An 18,197-nucleotide genomic window follows, 5' to 3' on the forward strand; every position below is an offset into this window, starting at 1 on the left:
TAGTACCATAGCACGCATGCCGAGCCATAACTAACTTACTGAAGTGTTGAAGAAGATAACAGGACACTGATCCTGCTGCTAGGAACACAAGTCCTTGGAACAGCTCTGTGGCAGATGTCAAACTGTCACATATTATGTTTGTGTTTGAAGGAAATGCCTTCCTGTTTAATCCTTATTTAACAAACACAAGTATCTGTGTCAACAGAGTTTTTACGGCTCCCTCTTGTCGCCTTACAGCTCACACACATTTCACTTTAAAATATCTTAACTCTGCCTCTAAGGTATGTTGAAGTCATGTCATGTGTTGTACAGTAACATCTGTTATGTAATAAACAAGTCTTACGGCTCAGTCAGCCGTGACATTTGTTTTTACACTGTCCCGCCCATTATCTGCTGCTGCTAGCGTCTCAGCGTGCCTCCCCTATTCAGCTCCCTACATACAGCTTATATCGCTGCTGCTGAGGAGCTATCAGCTCCGTCCATAGAAACGCACACAGAGCAGCCTGGTGCTGAAAGGCCCGAGTGCCGAATGAAGCTCCGTCACACAAGAAGCAGAGAGGCTGTTAACTCCTTCACTGCTTAAAAACTGCAACCAGCAAGGGAAAATAATCTGTTCACTTCCTGGTTCAACGAGAAACAGATTGAAAATATGTACTTTGCAACTTCTGCGTTGGATATTTTTTTAATTGGGTCCCCGTTTGTCTCTTGTTTCAGGAATCATCCTGATCAGGACCAGAGTCCCTTTCTCACTACAACAACTTCAGGGCGAGGCTCCTGAAGAAGACAAGAGATTCGATGTAAGAAGCCACAAGTCTTCTACAACAGTTAAACTGCAGACTTATTTATTTTCATGTTGAGACTTTCTGTGAAGCTGCTGTGAAACTGGCTGTCAGAAGACATGTCAGGCTGAGAGGGACTGAAATAATCAGTGATAAGCTTCCGTAGAGCTTAACTGAATAAAAGTGTCTCTGTAAAGAGCGCCAGTCCGATGTTATTGTTTCTATTCGATCAGTTTTGCATGCAGTCTTCAAGCAGATTCATCGAGCGACTGAGAAGTAGCCTCAGCTGATTTATAGCTGTGAAACTATTGGTCAAGCTGAGCCTGGACACCAGAACAATGGACAGTTTATCCCTTTTTCACGACTGTCAAATTTCTGCACATGGATTTATAAGTGAAATCTCATAACTGTTTATTACAATGTCTATCTGCCCTTTGACTTTTTTTAGTCATTTTTTTGGTCATACAATGTCATAAAATAGCCCATTATAATTTCACAGAGGCTAAGTCAGTGCCTTCAATTGCTTTTTTTCATCAAACAATATAACAAATTGCTAATTTTATACCATGTATATCAAAAAAAAAAAATGCAATTTGAACGGCTGGAGGCCGTGAATGTGTGGCCTTTTTTTTCTTTTTTGAGTTAATTCAATACATTTAAAAATGTTCAAGCTTCATTGCTTGGAGATTAATCAGCCACTTGTTTCAACTGTTATTATAATATACAATACATCCCTTTGGAGTATTATTACTGAGGTTAAAAACAACATGGCTTTGATATCATGTAGTTCATCCTTGTTGGCAAACACTTTCCAGGTTACTACCCCAGCAGCTAATTACAATTAATTCATCAGAAGTCTAACACATTGTCTGTATATTCCCCATAATTAAAGCTCCCTCCACCGACACAAAAGCGGAACTTAATGTGTAAAATTGGTGCAATGCCCGTTTAATGCTACACTTGAAACTGTCCCATGAACAAACAGATGTGTCTGCAGAATCCTAAAGACCATCAACTATAACAAACTATGATCTTTCTTTGTCACAGACGGCAACATCTGCACACGGTGAGCTCAACATCTGCCCCACCCCGAACAAAATGATGGAAGAGGAGATCCTTGAGGACCGGGCCAAGCTGAAGCAGGGCCTGGTCAAAGTCCTCCACTGTGTGGCCGCCATCTCCTCGGCAGCAGCTGTGGTTAACCCCATTTTTGGCGTGGCCGGCTCCCTGATCCGGGTGGTGCTGCATCACGTCGACGACGAGGACATACGCACTCTGAAGAGCAAGTTCGGCTCAATCCACCTGGCGCTGGACGAGCTCTCGCAGAAGAACCGCAACACGCTGGTGCAGATCAAGAAAGAGACGCTGGATGGGCAGTACTGCCGCGTGGAGGAAAACCTGAAGAATCAGTTCAGAAAGTTCATGGAGATGGTGGAGGCGCGGCCAGAGCACTGCGAGCGCAAGAAGGACGACTTCGAGGAGAGCTATTCCAACGACATGGGGGACCAGAACCTGCACACGCTCTACGACGGCGTGGTGGGCAAGCCGAAGCTCTTCAGCAGACCAATCCTGGAGGTGTACCTGAAGCACTCGCAAGGCGACCGCCTCACGATGGACCGACTCTGCACGCGCCTCACCTACCTGTTCTGCATCGGCCTCATCGCCCTCATGGGATACGCCACCGTCATCGGCGACGACGAGGAGGGCCTGAGCGAGGAGTGGGCCGAGAAGATGGAGCATGTGCAGGTGAAGATGCAGGATGCGCTTTCCAGGTGCAAATGAAGAAGAAGAAGAAGCCTAACGAAGAGCGTTCTTTTCCTCCTCTGCTGCTTTTCCTTCATAGTCCGGACTCACATGTCCACATTCCCTCTGTTACTGCTCCCTCGCAGCTTGTTCTCCCCTAAACATCAGTGATGATGAGGAGCAACATGTATCATTCTTATCCATACACTATTTCTCCAAACTTCATACAAAGTCAAGTAAATTAGTACATTACACTACAAGATAATCAGTTGGAATGGATACAACTTCCACATGAGAGGCAACTGTTTTTAAGAGGAACGAGAAACAAGCTTAAGCTGCTGTCATACTGGTATATCTCCACTAGAGGGCCTCATTAATTAAACAAATGTTTTGACTTATTGACATTATAACTGCTATAAGACATCCTTTGTTTGCTAACAGAGTGATTTAAGTTATAACTAATCTATAATATAAATAAGCAAACCAAAATAAGTAACACACATCCCAAAGTTTCCGTAGCTATGAATGTAACTACAGACGTAATATAATCATCATCATCATACTGCCATGTGCAAAATATGTCACATACATTGTATATGTGTTGTGCATGGCGTTCATGATACACTATGCATACTTGTTGCTGTGGAAAAATTTAATGTAATTTCACACTAATTTCTGATGCTGCTGTACAGAGTTCTTTATTTTTCTCAACCTTTAGTGCTTTAACGTTTGCGGTTAATTCTAAACACTAACGGCACACAGACAATCTGATTTGTTTTAACACTACATGGCAAAACACGTCATCACAGGAGGATACACTAGGTCAAATGTGAGGTCAAATTAAACAAATGAAGATGTGTGCTTCTATTTTCACTACCTGCAAGGGTTTTATGTTGATCCACAACTGAGGCGTTTGACTTTCTAAATGTTGTATTATAGGAAGTTATAATGTCCCTGAATGAATCCTACCACTCGTAACTTTATTTTCGATTACATGTGCAATTATCAATGGGTTTATTTGGTGTATGGCCGGTAAGAGCCTTGAAAATAGCTTTTTTTTATTACAGTTAAGTCTGAGCATTAAGGTAAACGCTTTTTCACTTTCTTTTTGTCTTAATCATTTAACTATATGATTGTATAAGGCATTGTGTTTTGAATGGTCTCTACACTACAGATTTCAAACTATTTTTTGTAAATGTCTCTTTTTTTTTTTAGCAAACTGGTCTCAGTCGTACCAGGTGGGTTTAGCTCGCTGCCTCAGGCCCATTCAGTCAGCAAAGTTGTAAATTAGAACAGTCAACTAAACACGTGATCACTAAACAATATTTGATGGTCATTAATGGCTTTCCAATCTATTGGTTTCTATTTCTTTTTTTATATTTCACACATGTCTAGCCTGTTTTAGTTTCATTCGTTCAACATATAACTGTTCAAAACTGCTTTATGGTTCTGTGGCATTGAGCCATATCTGTTATTGTTACAACAGATTGAATTTACGCTACATAAACAGTCTAAATGCTGTCGATTTAGAAGAATATTATATAGCTTTATGTGAAATGCCATATGTGAACATGTTGCCTTTTTTATGAATCTTTGATGCCTGGTTGTATATGTACCACTATAAATAAAGGTGAGTGAATTAAACTGATATGAAGTAGACCATTATTAAAGCGTTTGACTGGCCTGCACAGAGACCTGACCTAAATCGCATCCAGCACCTCCGGGACGAGCTGGACCGCCAACTGGGAGCCAGTCTGACCTCACTCATGCTCTTGTGGCTAAATGGGAGCAGATCCAAAATCTTGTTGCAAGCCTTCATAATAAGAATGGAGGCGTTTGTACCGGCAGATGGTTTAGAAATGAAATGGTGAACTATTGTGTATGGGAATATGGTTTGGTTGTCTATGTACATACTGTTGGCCCCTATAGTGTATTTAGCTCACATTTCTATTGAATAATCTTGAAAACACCATGAAAGCACAAAATAATACATTGCAAGTAGAACATATATACCGTGTGTGTGTTTTTTATTGCTATGTACAAAACAAACAATTTCTTTAGTGAGTCTGTTGGAATGAAATGTGCTTTCTAACTCAGTCAAACAAGCGCCTTCTACTGCCAAACAGGAACACATGTTAAATCACACTCATTTGAGAAACAGAAAAACAAGCGAAAACTATAACAGTTTCATGGCAGGTTTTGCTTTTTGAAATCATTTTTTGGTTTTAAACTATGCGATGCAATGTTTGTTGTTGGATTATTCAGATATTTGTTCAATAATATCAGAGCAAATCTAATTCACAGCCAAATATTTGTGTTGGAAGCATCTTAATCTAGAATATAAAACACACATGAAACAAGCAGGTAACTTTTCTCCACAGTTTGACAAAGTCATGTTTATTTAGTTCCTACTTAATTAAACACTTCTTTTTAATGTATAGGGTAGTACAATATTCAAAATAAGGCCTTGTGTTTTTTAATTATATATCATTTATGTTGTCTATATTTTAAGGTTCTTATACAATTGTATTTGGCCCAAATTTTGCCTGTTTGGAATATTTGAAATATGAGAGATTGTTATTTTATTTTTAGAAAACATTATTGAATGGCCAGTGCAAGGGGAAAGTCAAAAATGTGCAATTTAGTGATTTGTACGCAAGAGGGCGTGAATACTTCACTTGCTTCATCACTACACCTGTTTTCACTGAACTCCCTGAGGGCCAACGGGATTGAAGCGTCACATCTAAACGGACGAGCTAATAACTTCCTCCTTTGTGCTCCAACTGATTTGCTACATGACCTGCGCGAAGGCAATCCAAATTATTATTAGGATCAAACGATAGAAGAATGCACCTCAAGGGAAGTTAAATGGTCACATGGCCTGCGCCAATACCTCTGGTATGGCCCTCATGCATCGTTTTCCAGCTGAACAGGTTTGACTCACAGCTCAGAGTTGGGGAACCCAAACAGGAAAATGTGAACTGCAGGCGTTTGAAATGCAGATTACTGAGAAACAGCAAATTGAGTTTCTTACCTGCTCCGCGGAGGAACGATGAGTGTCTTTGAGCCGCAGACGCGCGTCGTCTGTCATGTGATGGAGCTCATGTTTCTCTCCGTGACAGGAGCTCGTTTCAGAGAATCCATTTTCCACCTGAGGATAATGAACGTGTACTTCTTCAGAAATTCAGATAAAAGTATTTGGCATTAAACGAAGAGGAGGCTTCATAGCCTACGTGAGGTGAAGCTCTTCGTGGTTTGGAGGAGAAATTATTTGCGTAATGATTTATTTTTTGTGAGGGAGGTTCGGCTGGACGGGCAGGGCGCGTCGTGTGCGCACAGATGAAGGAGATGCGAGGTTTCATTTCACTGTAAAGTCCTCCGAGTGATAAAGAAAAAAACAACATAATTCGTTTTTCATTTTGATTGTATAAGCATGTTTTATTCTGATCTATTTGTGACCATTCTGAGTGGAGAGAGGTGGCGCTCATATAGTTATAAATAAACGCTTTGTGGTTGACAAATTGGCTCGCTCCCTGCACATTTATATCCTTATAATTTGATTTAACAGATTGTGAGTCTTTTTACAAATCCACACGCTTAGGATGTATTTATGTCACACCACCTATTATGTACAGCATATTCATTTGTGATTGAATATTTATTTAATGATTATTTATCAATTTATCGACCTCAAACACTAGAAATACAAAACAAATGAGTTTCCCAGTCGTCTTACCTCAAGTCTGGATCCTTCAATAGCAGCTCAATCGCATGATGGTGATGAGACATTTGCACCAAGTGCGCAAGAGACCTCGCAGATTAAAATCCGTCGAAGATATGTTGAAACTGATAAACAGCAAATTAAATTCAGCCCCGTTGTGTTGAGAAGAGACTGAATCGTCCTTTCATGTTGATGCGAAGACTGATAAGAAAATGGAAGCGACCACATATGTCACTTCTTGTAGTCTGTCTCTCTCTCTCTCTCTCTCTCTCTCTCTCTCTCTCTCTCTCTCTCTCTCTCTCCTTTGCAGATATTAAGTGCGCATTTCTTCCCCCTCTCTGGATCCTGCTTTTGGACCCCTCCTCAGCTCCACACCAGAAGAGAGAACCGTGGGAAAATCCTCAAACTTACAGGAATAACAAAAAAACTGGTTTGCAACTGTTGGAGCTCATCAAGCGAGAAGGACCAGCAGATTGATTTCACTCAGGTACAGAAAAACATCATTGGTAATATAGGAATGTGATGAATGTTCTTATCTCCCGTCAGAGGGGGTAAATATGCTGCAGGGTGTGTCTGATGCTCAGGGGATGTGTGCGTAAAAGCCTCTCGTTGCGCATTTCTTTTGGGTGCGCATGGCAGAACAAGGTGCAGCTTGTTCACATGACAAACCTTTTTTTATTTAAAGGATATTTCAGGCATATGCACTTGCATGTCTTTTTTTTATTAATTGATTTTCAGTTGTTTCTTCAATTGTCATGTCTTCAATCTAAATATAGAAATAGCCTTTTTCAGATAAGCCAAATTAATGTCGATGTTAATTTGTCGAGGAGTCAGGTGACGCAGTTGGACTCCATCCACCGACAAAACAGAGCAGAGGTCATTGATCTGGTTGTAAGGGAGAATGAGGGTTTTTCAAACCTGTTTGGCCTTGGTCTGGTCTGTTCGTTTCTGCTCTGAAATGAGTCATGCACAGACCCAAGGGTATCTGTGTCATTTTCTCATCTAAGTTATCTCAGCCCCCCCATTTTGTATATGACATCATTACCTTCTGCGCCATGTCAAAGCAGGGTCAATTTATCTTTTTTTTAATCCTGCATTCAAGACTGATGCCCATATTAACCTTCACATGTATCTCCTGAAATAACAAAAACAGAGATTTTGTCATTTGTCTGTCTTAATAGAAGTATTCTCGGGCTGCAACTAATTATTATTTTCATTATGGATTAGTTTCTTCTTTTTTTCAATAAAAATGTCAAAAATAGTAAAAAATGCTCATAAGTTTGTCAGTTTCAAATGTCTTGTTTTGTCCGACCAACACTAATCATGTCATCACAAAAGACAAAGAAAAGCAGCAAATCCTAAAATTGGAGAAGCAACAGGCCAAATGTTTGGCATTTATGCTTGAAGAATTTATCAAACAATTGATGGACGAATTCTTTCAGCTCTGGAATATTTAGATAACCATTCACCAATGTATGTTATAACCTTCAAGGAGGAAGCGTCTTTGTGTTAATACCAGTGTGTGCTTTTTTGAAAAGTCTCCTATTCATGATCAAGAACAAAGACCCAGATTCTTTAAAAAGCATTTAGGTTCAATTCAATTTGGTAATGGTAAGTTACTCTGCTACCCAAATGTAGTTTTCTCTTGTTTGTTTTTATCACATTTCTGTTCGCTTCATATCATTCTCCCTAATGTTTATTTCTGACAATAGATTTTTGACCTTGAGTCTCCGAACATGACCACTTCATTGGAGAGGGTTGTGGCCCAGAAGAAGGAGTCCATCGAGGCCGTGATGGACATGTTTGAGAAGGGGGCCGAGGTGTTGGCGAGCGCTGTGGGCGAGCTCTTCCCCCTCTGTGAGGCCGCGGCCCCGATTCTTCGCTTGGCCTTAGTCAATGTGCACAGCAAAGAGGTCTTCTACGTCAAAGAGCAGTTCCTGGTGGTGAGGAACAAGCTTGACGTGCTCTCCACCCAACTGGAAGACATCGACTGCGAGATCAAGAAGGGGAGACTGGACTCCCAGTACTTCTCAGTGGAGGAGAACATTCGGAACCAGTTTCGGAAGTATATGGACATCTTGGAGGCAAAACCGCAGTTCAAAAAGGTGAAGACCAGACTTTTTGTGGAGCACTTTGCCAAAACCGGAGGGGAGAAGAACCTGTTTGTGCTGCACGATGCTCTGATGGGGACGAACAGCTTTGGAGAGTCAGTTCTAGAGTTGGTTGAAAGGTAAGTTCTGTATCTTTGTAGCCGCCATGCTGTTATATGCATGCTTCTCACACAGTCATAACTGAAGTTTTCGCTGGATTGGAGCAAAAGATAAACTTCATCATGAATGTCAATGGGTCCTGTGTTTTGCAGGTACGTAGTGAGGAACCGGCGTCTCCTGGAAGATTTCTGTGTCCGGATGAAGGAGCTCCTCTGTTTGGGTCTGATTGCTCTGCTGGGCCACTGTGCATTAACCCGGGGCCAAGAGGAAGAAGATGACAAAATCCAAGAGTGGAGCAGCAAGATTGAAGAAGTAGAGTCCAGGATGAAGACAACCATCGAGTCCTGTGTCGCCGCCTTCCCGGAGCAAGCAAAACTAGACGCTCAACACCTCCTGCAAGAAAAGGAAGAAGAGAGCATGCAAGATACGACTCAGCAGCTGCTTGAGTTCTTGGTGAAAAAGTACGATTGGGTCAGCTGGTCAGTGCGGCTGATCAATCATTCAGGGAGCACCTACCGGAACTGGCGAGCAGGGGAGCACTTTCACCACGTGGCGGGACAGAACTGGTTCGAGGTGCTTCAGGTGAACAACATCAACCTGGTGGTGTCGTACAGTGCCAAACCCAAGCCGGTGCCTCGCGACTGCATCCGGCAGGTAATGGAGGGCCAGGGTAAGAAGGGAAACGCCCCGGCGGTGGTGGAGGTGTTGGAGAAGCAGCTGTGCGGGTTTGTTGTCCACGCCGTCAGTCGCCACAAGGAGTCTGCAGCTGCGTGGAGCTTTCCTGAAGACTGCCACTACTGGGAGAGGCACAAGAATGTGGCAGTGTGTGTGCACTCGGAGTAAAGCTGACTCGTGTTTAACCTCTTAGGATTTCACAGCAGAAGGGTGTATTTAGGTTGAGATACTTGTGTCGTTTGTCCATCTACAAGAGTGAGCTGAGGATATCCGCATGTAAGTTTACCTTAAATTAGTTTCTGAGATCCATTATTCTAAGGATGCACTGATCCGATACGCCTGATGGGTGTCTGCACCGATATGGACCGCGTGAAGAGAACCGAGTACCGACCACATGTAACCAATCCACATTAATACCCACCTTCATTCTGACAATCCAATGTGCAAAATATTGTCGTATTCATCAAAATGTGACAGCAGTTATTATTCACTTCAGTCAGCCAGATGGCGTTCTTACAGCAGGGTGCACTACTCCTAACTTTGTGCATTTATAACTCATATTCCACTTACAGTTAAGAAGAAGTAATGTTGATGTCAGGAGAGAAAAAGTCAGATCGGTGCATCAAAAGTATTTCAGATAGACAGTTAAAATAATTAAATCACAAATGCACTTTTATTAGCTTTCTATGTTCTGTCAATTTTCTATAAAGTTATGATGTAAATGTATTTAATGTTGTCGCTTTTTTTAAAATCAACTGCTTGCATAACTGTGGCGATCTGCATTTGTTTGTAATGTATTCGTAACTAACTCCATTTTACACAAACACTACTGTCTATACTAATGAGAAGTGTCTGTGCTTTTACCGCAGCTTCATACAGTAATAATCAGTCTCCCGTGAGAAATGGCTTCTGCACCTATGCAGCTCTGAAGAGATGGTTTTGCTGAGGCTGCATCTACTGAGCTGCACTCCCATTTTGTCTCTGCTCAGCAGGCTGGCCTACATAACTCTGACGGGGGGACAGAGGTTACCTCTTCAGGCGTGAACCAACAAGAGGCTTGGAGTTTGGCACTGGAGAGGCGACTATGTGCCTTGTGTTCTAAACACATTCAATCCCCTCGAACCAAAGCAACTGAACCTCACTGCTCACCAGTGCTGTGCCTATTTATGAAATTGATGAGAAGGGATTTCGTCTGCAAGATATTTCATTTGTGATTCTTGTTTTATATTTTTGTAACGTTTGTTGTTAAACACTGACTGCTGTGCGGTTTTGCACTTCCCAGTCTTAAGTGAAGATTTATTTTCAAGATTATACATGTATATGATTTTTCTTAGCTTTTTATGATATCCTGCTCATACTAAACACTTCTTTTTTTGCTGATTTCAAACAAACCACTGCTTTTTTTCTGTTGCCAAATGCGTAAAATAAGTTCAGTCCATGTGCATCCATATTTTTTCCCCATGGAAGAAAACCCTGTTACAACACACATACACTTTTATGTACTGTGTAGGTTGAAATCCACTGTGTTATGCCGATCAATGACATAAATGAACATTTAGTCATATCAAAATGTCATGTATTATTACTTAAATCACATCAACTTCTATGTTCAAACCAAATACTTTGAATAAAATCAGTGCATGATCAATGTTCAACAAATGTGTTGTGCTTTCAGACAAGTATTGACCAAATACAAATAGGTAATGGATGTGTAAACAAGTATAATCTAATATCTGCCTCTTTTTTTCCTTGTACAAATGTGATTTACGCATCACTGTTAGCGTCTTGGCCCATTAAAACAAGGTAGTGCACCCTCAGCAACAGGCACTCCGACTAATTTAATTGATATTTTGCACATAAGTCAGCATTTCCTGACCGCAGCTCTGGTTTGATAGTCTATGAATAACCTTTGGCGAAGCTAATATCCTGCAGACGAGCTGCAAAGTGCTTGGCTTAGCAGAATGGTGTCAGTCATAAAGCTGGCCTGGTGTAGGTGCAGAGCGGGTGGAGACGGCCATCATTTCATATCTCAGTGGATCTGGGAGGTCTTTAGCTGCTCGTAAATCCATCCTGTCAGACTCCATCAAGTGCCATGTGTATTATACAGCGCAGTGCAGGAGGAAATGCACTGACCATCTGAAGTTTCTGTGTCTGCAGTGGAAAATAGCAGCTGGGAGGATGAGGTGGTTAGGATGATACAATTCGTGGATATAACCAATTTTAAATCAATGTTATGAATTAGATTTTTGAATGATAGATTGGCTCTGGTTCAAAATTAGGCTTTCAATCACCTCTAAAGCTCATTATATTTACGTGATGTTTGTAGTTTGTTTATTTTGGACAAAAACAATGTGTGAAACAACAAATCGCTGTTTCTCAGCAAAGAAATAGGCGCAAACCCCTTGTAAACTGTAATTTTTACGCTTCAATTTCTGTAAATACTAAACAAATGACATGTATTGAATAAAAACAAATGTTGGTTTACATATTTTATCACCTTTTGGTGGATTTACAGTCTTTAAACTAAGCTAACCCTAATGTTAGCTTAATCTTTAGCGTGCAGACATGAGGTATCAACCATCAGCTTTCTAACTCTCAATATGGAAGTAAACAAGCGTGTTGATGAACATGACAAACTATTCCTTTATTAGTGAGCTTTAGCAGTGTTGGTAGGTGTATTTATTAACAATGCATGCAGCCAGGCTATATCTGTTTTCCACTGCTTGCTGTCTTTATGCTAAGCTTAATAATTTACTGACTCCATCTCTGCCTTTAATATAGATATAGGGGCATCAATCTTCTGGGCTAACTCTGAAAGAGAAGTCCTCAAAATGGTAAACTATTCCTTTAATTTGAAGGAGTTTATTGACCTTCTGCATTGTCAAAAACATGAGGGAACTGTTTAAAAAAAAATGGTACTCAGTTGAATTCTGATGTGAATGTCATAAAAAAAAGATTTCTAAAACTCAGCATTTGACCTTCATCTTCATTACATTCTCAATCAAATATGTTTGAGTACAAAACTAAAACAAAGGAAAATGCGTCACTGTCCAAATACTTCTGGACTGCAACACACAACACTGCACCTGTTACCTCGTTGGCACACAGCCTTTTCATAATGAGAAATCCCAGACAGGTGACTAACACGCTTTGATATATCAGTACCTAAATCCCACGCTGAAATAACAGATAATGTGGAACAGACAGCGAGACGGGTGTGCCAGACAACACGCGCAGTCTACAAACACCACTGAACCAGTCCGAGAGAACAGAACACTAAAATGTTGCAACACGACGAACAAAACTGGAAACTTGCTGGTGTCTAAACAGCAGGCCTGTGATAGCCTACATGCACGGTTTATTTAAATTAAATTCATCCGAATCTCTTCATTTTTATCTGCTAATCCAATATGGTGGATGCATTTGGATGCTAATTTCCACATTATTACCAGGAGCATTAAGTATTTCCGAGGTTTTTCTTCTGTGCGGAGATAAAGAGCGGCTGCGGCGGCCTGTACTGTAAGCCACAGGATTCATTAGTGGTTGTGTGGGCTTTGCCGAGGCAACAACTATTGATCCGAGAAGCTCTTCCCCTGCGTAAAAGGCTTTGGCTGTGGTAGCCCGTCAATCCTGACTGTCGTTATGGGCAGACTGAAGCATCTGTTTACTGACAAGATCGACTGCATCCGTCCCGCGGCGCAGGAGCCAGAGCTATCTGGTTTTGTGGTGAAAGGAAGGTTAAAGAAAGGTTTTCTGGACGACAGAGGGAGATCTGTTGAGGGAGTGGTACCAGAGGTAGCTGGCAGACAGAGGGCGCTATCAACATTCAGATCTTAGGGCAATCAAGTTTTTAACAAAACCAAAGATGAGAGATAAATTATGTTGCATGGGCCTTATTGATTGACAGTTGTAGAATCCCCCTATATATTTCAAAAATAATTTTAAAGCAATATTAATAAGAAATATGAAAGAAATATGAAAGTCTGCAATGTTTTTTTTGGATGATTTCATGTTTTTTCTTAATTAATTTACTATAGAACTTCTATGCCATTAAAGTGCAAAAGGTCACATTGTCACATGAGCCTATTGATCACAGATTTTGACCTTTTTACCAGGAAGCAGTCAACAAGGTTTGCTCATCTTGTACTTTTGGATGTGTTTGCACAAAAAGAAAAAGCCTTTCTGATGTAATTCTGGAAATAATAAACTTGTATGACCCCCCCCCCAAGAAAAAAAAAGAAAAACCACTTTCAGTTCATAAAACCTTTATTCAGCATCTCTAAACGCTGTCCTTTCCATCAAGCTGACTCTCCTCATCTCCAAGAGGAGATAGAAAGCCAATATCAATATTTCATAAACAAATGAAACACTGGATGGAAGCTAGCATCAGAGTGGCCCTGGAGGAGAGTCGATCAATGGTAGGATAGCTCTGTCCACTGCTGTCTGCCAATCCGCAGGCCCACACAGGACAATGCTATTACCCATCAGTCCGAGTGGAGCATCGACCAGCCGGCTGCTCTTTGAGTGTTCTAATCCGATAAAAAGCATTAAAACATTTGTTCAGTGACACACCGGCTGCTTGTCCGAGCCCAGAAGCTGGCTGACTGCTTTAGACACAAAAGACATGTGATTTTGTTGACCTTAGTTTTAGAGTTATTTCATGCAAATGTCCTAGAGACCACATCTGGCACCAACATGGAAGTCCAACACATGACTGGTTGTCTAGATACAACAACAAAACAAACTGGAGCTAATAAAGGGTGACTTGGTGTGGGTGAATTAATAAATGCTCCAATGTGATGACTGGATGGAAGATTAGTTTAAAAAGTCTGGATATAAGAACTCAATTAACCTAAACAAGGAGTTATTTTTGGTAATGAAACCGTTACAGTATCTTTTACTTGTGACATTATTATTATTATTTTTTACATTGTGGTATAATTACTTTTACAGATGTAAAATAATCGAGTACTTCTTCCACCACTGTCACCTTCAACGTGACATATAGCATTACTGTTTGTAAAGTTGTGTCACCATATTGTTGGTCTGCAGCAAACATGTCGTCATTGGAGAAGGTAACACAAATGTTAATATATGTTTGAATCATATTCAAAGTGAGGAAATGCAGCGATACAATGTTGCAGCTTTCAGTATTAACAGCAGTTGTACCTGCTGTACATAAAGAGGACCGTCGCGTTGATTGTGAGTGGAATATCTGGGGAATCCATTTGTCAGTAAAGCTTTTTTTAAGTGGAAATCCACTGGGTGGGAAACACGTGTTTTGGCCATCTGTAGCGCCTCAAAATTTCCCTCATGTTTTCCAACTCTTCCCTTTCTCCTCTGATGCCATCGCTGTCTGCGCTCCCTCTTCAAGGCCCCATGTTGTCTCACTCGAACCCCCAGTGCTGTTGTAGTGTAACCTCCTCAGATTCCTCTGGAGAATCTCTGAATATTAATCTGTGTTTTTGTTCACCATGACCTTCACTCTTCTGCCGCAAGCCCATCTGTCGCTCCTCATTTGTAGTCCTGCTGCTCTTTACCTGTCTTCTGTCATTCTGTCATTCTTAGTTGAGCAGATGAGCAGATGAGGTAACAACCTCAACAAAAGCCAAACCACTCCTCTATGTTCGGAAACAGCACTTCGCATATGTTACTAATCTGGTAATAATAAAAAAAAATTGCCAGACTGACTGATTTTGAGAATGTTTTAAGTTATTTTGCAGGAATGTTTTCCATAATTTAAAAGACACTTTACTGGGTGAGAAAACCCCTACTTTCTTTGGTTTCATGAGTAACAGAAACTAGGTGAGTCTGGTTGTGCAACACTAAATGGGAGAGGTGAAGTTGTGGATCAAGACCCCTATGGAGGGAGAGGTAAAAGCGTGAGAAAGAGGAAATGAAAGAGGAGAACCAGGAAATGCCACGTCACAGATAGTCATTGCTTTCAGTGGGTTAATCCTTCCCGATCTGAATCAAATCCTCATGAGAACATCAACAAATACAGAGAATCAGATGCAGGGACGGACTTCAGGATTTAAGGGCTCGAGGCAAATACTAACAGTGCCCCCCCAGAGTCTGAACTCTATTTAAAAAAAACTAAACAGAGGCAACATAGTTTTCTAGTGGAGGAAGGGCTGCATTTTTCCAGGACACAAAAGGCATAAGGGTGGAGTCTGGGTGCACAAAGCGCAGGACTTTGATACCGACCCAGCTTTGAACTCAAACTTACCCTAACAGTGATGCCGTACTGTCAATAATGCTGTTTAAAAAAAATCGTATACCTTTACTTTTATTCTCTTCCATTCATCCAGCTGTTTACTGTAAGCGAATGCTAGCTAGTCAACTAACACTAGTTAGCTATACCATCAACACTTCCTGAGAATCCTCTTAAGAACCCTCCAAGTGTCTGTCTACACAGCCTCCTGAAGCACAATCCAGCTCCTAAAACTGCAGACAGTCAATCACAAATGTAACTCAATTTACATTCAATAATCGTGTGCCTCCAGCTGACGTCTCAGAGGAAACTGTTGTATTGTGAAATCTGTGACCAGCTGGTGTCCGAGCAGATATGCTCTGCCCAAAGCAAAGAATGGACAGTTGGTACTGGCTTTTTCATTTTGCCATCGATGATGCGTCTCACTCTTAAAAATAAAAAACTGTCTTACACCTCCAGATGAAAACTAAAGACAGCGCTTTGCATTTATTATCGGCAGGCCTGTTCTGCCCTCTGCTGGCCAACACAGTAACGCAATGCACCTCCTCACTTTATTTGTCACAATAAACCAAAAAATAATACATTAAATAGTTCAAGATAAAAGGCTGAATGAATGTCATTTAATGAATATTTTTCATTAAATTGTGATCAACTTTTTCTTTGATTTGTTTTCATTTTGGCATTTAAAATCTTCCATAATTCCTACATATTTTCTTATCAGTATTTACTGCATTATTTACCTTTGGCCCTCACTAACAGTTCAAACAGAGCCAATGCTTGTTTAGTAGAACTTGTTTTTATAGCAGCCATGGTCATAGTAGCAGCAGATGGACTCTTTGTTGGAAACACATTGTAACACATCTGAAAAGAAGATGAAATGTAGTGACATGTTTATTCAGTTCAGAGTTAGAGCTGATATCTGGGGTGGATGTCAACGGAAAAGGAGATTAGTCAAAGCAATGAGCTACTGCATCAGATTGTTTTAATTATATTTTTTTGTGTAGGAGTCCACTCTGTAACTAACACAGTGTGGTTTTCTAAAGAAGCAATGGTATAATTTGAGGAGGAGGCCTGGTGGATGGCGATGTGTGACCTCAACATTCAGGTTCTGGGAGTTTCCCCCCCAAGCAGGAATATAAATAGTCCCCGAGGCTTATTTGTCTGTCCACAAAAGCATTAGTGAATTACAGACGTAATTGCTGTATTGATCTGCAATGTAAAATATGTTCTATCCCCAGCATCAGTTTCTCTTTTTTTGTTCCAGCAGTCTTTACCTGCAACAATAGATATGATGACATGTCTTGTCTCAGTGAATAACTGTAGATATGACTGACTGTTCCACGTAAAGGAGCATGTTAGAGCCACAGCTTTTATTGTGGACATAAACCCATCTAAAATAATAGATCATGTAGTTAGTTAACATAATAGAGAACATTGAATTAGTTTAACTTCTGTATTATTTATGTACAGCATAAAGCGGAAACTAGAGGCCATTTTTTGGAGGCTTTCGGTAAATCAGGAGTACAACAATATGATTAAACAAAATGTCTGCCAGGAAGAGTAATTGGATTTCCAATAGACATGAGCTTGAAGGTGCTTTGACTCACTTGTGTAAGGGCAAAGATAGACTTTGGGGTGAATTTGCCTGCAATCAATAAATGGCATTCTCTCAGCCCCTGAACCTTTATCTGTTTCCTCAGATCCAACCCGAGTTTGTATTGATCTGCGTGAGTGACAGATTGGGTTCGTATCAAGGCGGGCGGTCGGCCTTTCGCTGCTGGAGTCAAGTGTTGCGCATACAGATCGTTGGTGCGTGACTCAGACTGGTCAAAGTTCAGTTGTGTTACGGATTATGAGCAAACTGTATACAGCAACTCAATAAAAAGAGGGTGAGGAAGAGATACGTGGCAACGTATTACTGTAAATTTAACAATGATAACAGTTAAAGTGATAAATGGTCAGCTGTTGTTTGTAAAACTGTTTCTGTCTCAAATTATTTTTGGGGTAGATTACCTTTTAATAATGTTAACATCATTCCCTCTAAAAATGCCTCTTTGATCATTTACAAGTGGAACATGTTGCCATTTTCAGGACTTTAAACCCATGGCTCAAGTTACAGCACAAGATCGTAAATTGATAGCGATAAGTCAGCGAAGAGGTACTGATAGCAGTTCTGTCACTTTTATTTTCCATGAAAAACGTCCTTGAAATGAACTAAGGAAGCACTTTCCCTCTGTCCCTGCTCTCCTTTGACTTCTTCAGACCAAGTAATGGCGTAGTATGTCACCAAACGTCATGTTCTCTGTGACCTGGAAACATCTGGACAGGGGAGGGGGAAGGCCGACATTACTCAGAGGAAAATACCACCTTCAAACCAAAACTACAGACCTTCTCAAATACAGTGGATATGCTGCCGTTCAGGGTTATGTCACGTCACAAAAAACCCTGATGGCCAAATGTGGATGCAACGAAGAACTGACATTGCTGAAATGTTAGTCTCAGTATGAAGAGTGTGTGCTATGCACATATTTTTACCCACACTTGCAGCTCTGTGAATCCTCAGATTAAATTTAATGGTTTAGGAATCCCCTAACCTTTCTACACATTGACATTTGTGTTTTTTTTGTAAAAGTATGTTATTGTATTGAATGGATGCCATGACATTTTGGGGCAGACAATCACGTTCTGCTCAGGATTAATTGTAATACATTTGGGCATCCATATTGTCAAATGTGTATTTAAACTTTAAGGCTCCATTTACATCTGGTATTAACATGTAGTCTGTGATCAGATTTCAATATCGGATCGGTCGAGGCCCGGATAACCAACTAGATGGAAATAAATGATTGGCTCTG

The 18,197-nt window shown here is 40.7% G+C and overlaps 2 protein-coding genes across 2 annotated transcripts; both read left to right on the forward strand.

The window, feature by feature from the left end:
• Positions 1-726: 726 nt before the first annotated feature.
• Positions 727-4,160, forward strand: rpz (rapunzel). Its single transcript, XM_079227735.1, has 2 exons — positions 727-797; positions 1,827-4,160. Exon 2 carries the CDS (start codon positions 1,878-1,880, stop codon positions 2,559-2,561), a length of 684 nt encoding a protein of 227 aa, XP_079083861.1. The 5' UTR covers positions 727-797; positions 1,827-1,877; the 3' UTR covers positions 2,562-4,160.
• A 3,819-nt stretch (positions 4,161-7,979) lies between these two features.
• rpz6 (rapunzel 6) lies at positions 7,980-9,763 on the forward strand (the record flags this gene model as incomplete). Its single annotated transcript, XM_079228013.1, has 2 exons — positions 7,980-8,473; positions 8,606-9,763. 2 exons carry the CDS (start codon positions 7,980-7,982, stop codon positions 9,294-9,296), a joined length of 1,185 nt encoding a protein of 394 aa, XP_079084139.1. The 3' UTR covers positions 9,297-9,763.
• Positions 9,764-18,197: the final 8,434 nt, after the last annotated feature.

Source organism: Taurulus bubalis, assembly GCF_910589615.1.
Source record: "Taurulus bubalis genome assembly, chromosome: 12".
Lineage (NCBI taxonomy): Eukaryota > Metazoa > Chordata > Actinopteri > Perciformes > Cottidae > Taurulus > Taurulus bubalis.

What these genes read in the sequence shown, in the direction of transcription:
- rpz (XM_079227735.1), top strand. Translation starts at nt 1,878, where the DNA reads ATGATGGAAGAGGAGATCCTTGAGGACCGGGCCAAGCTGAAGCAGGGC.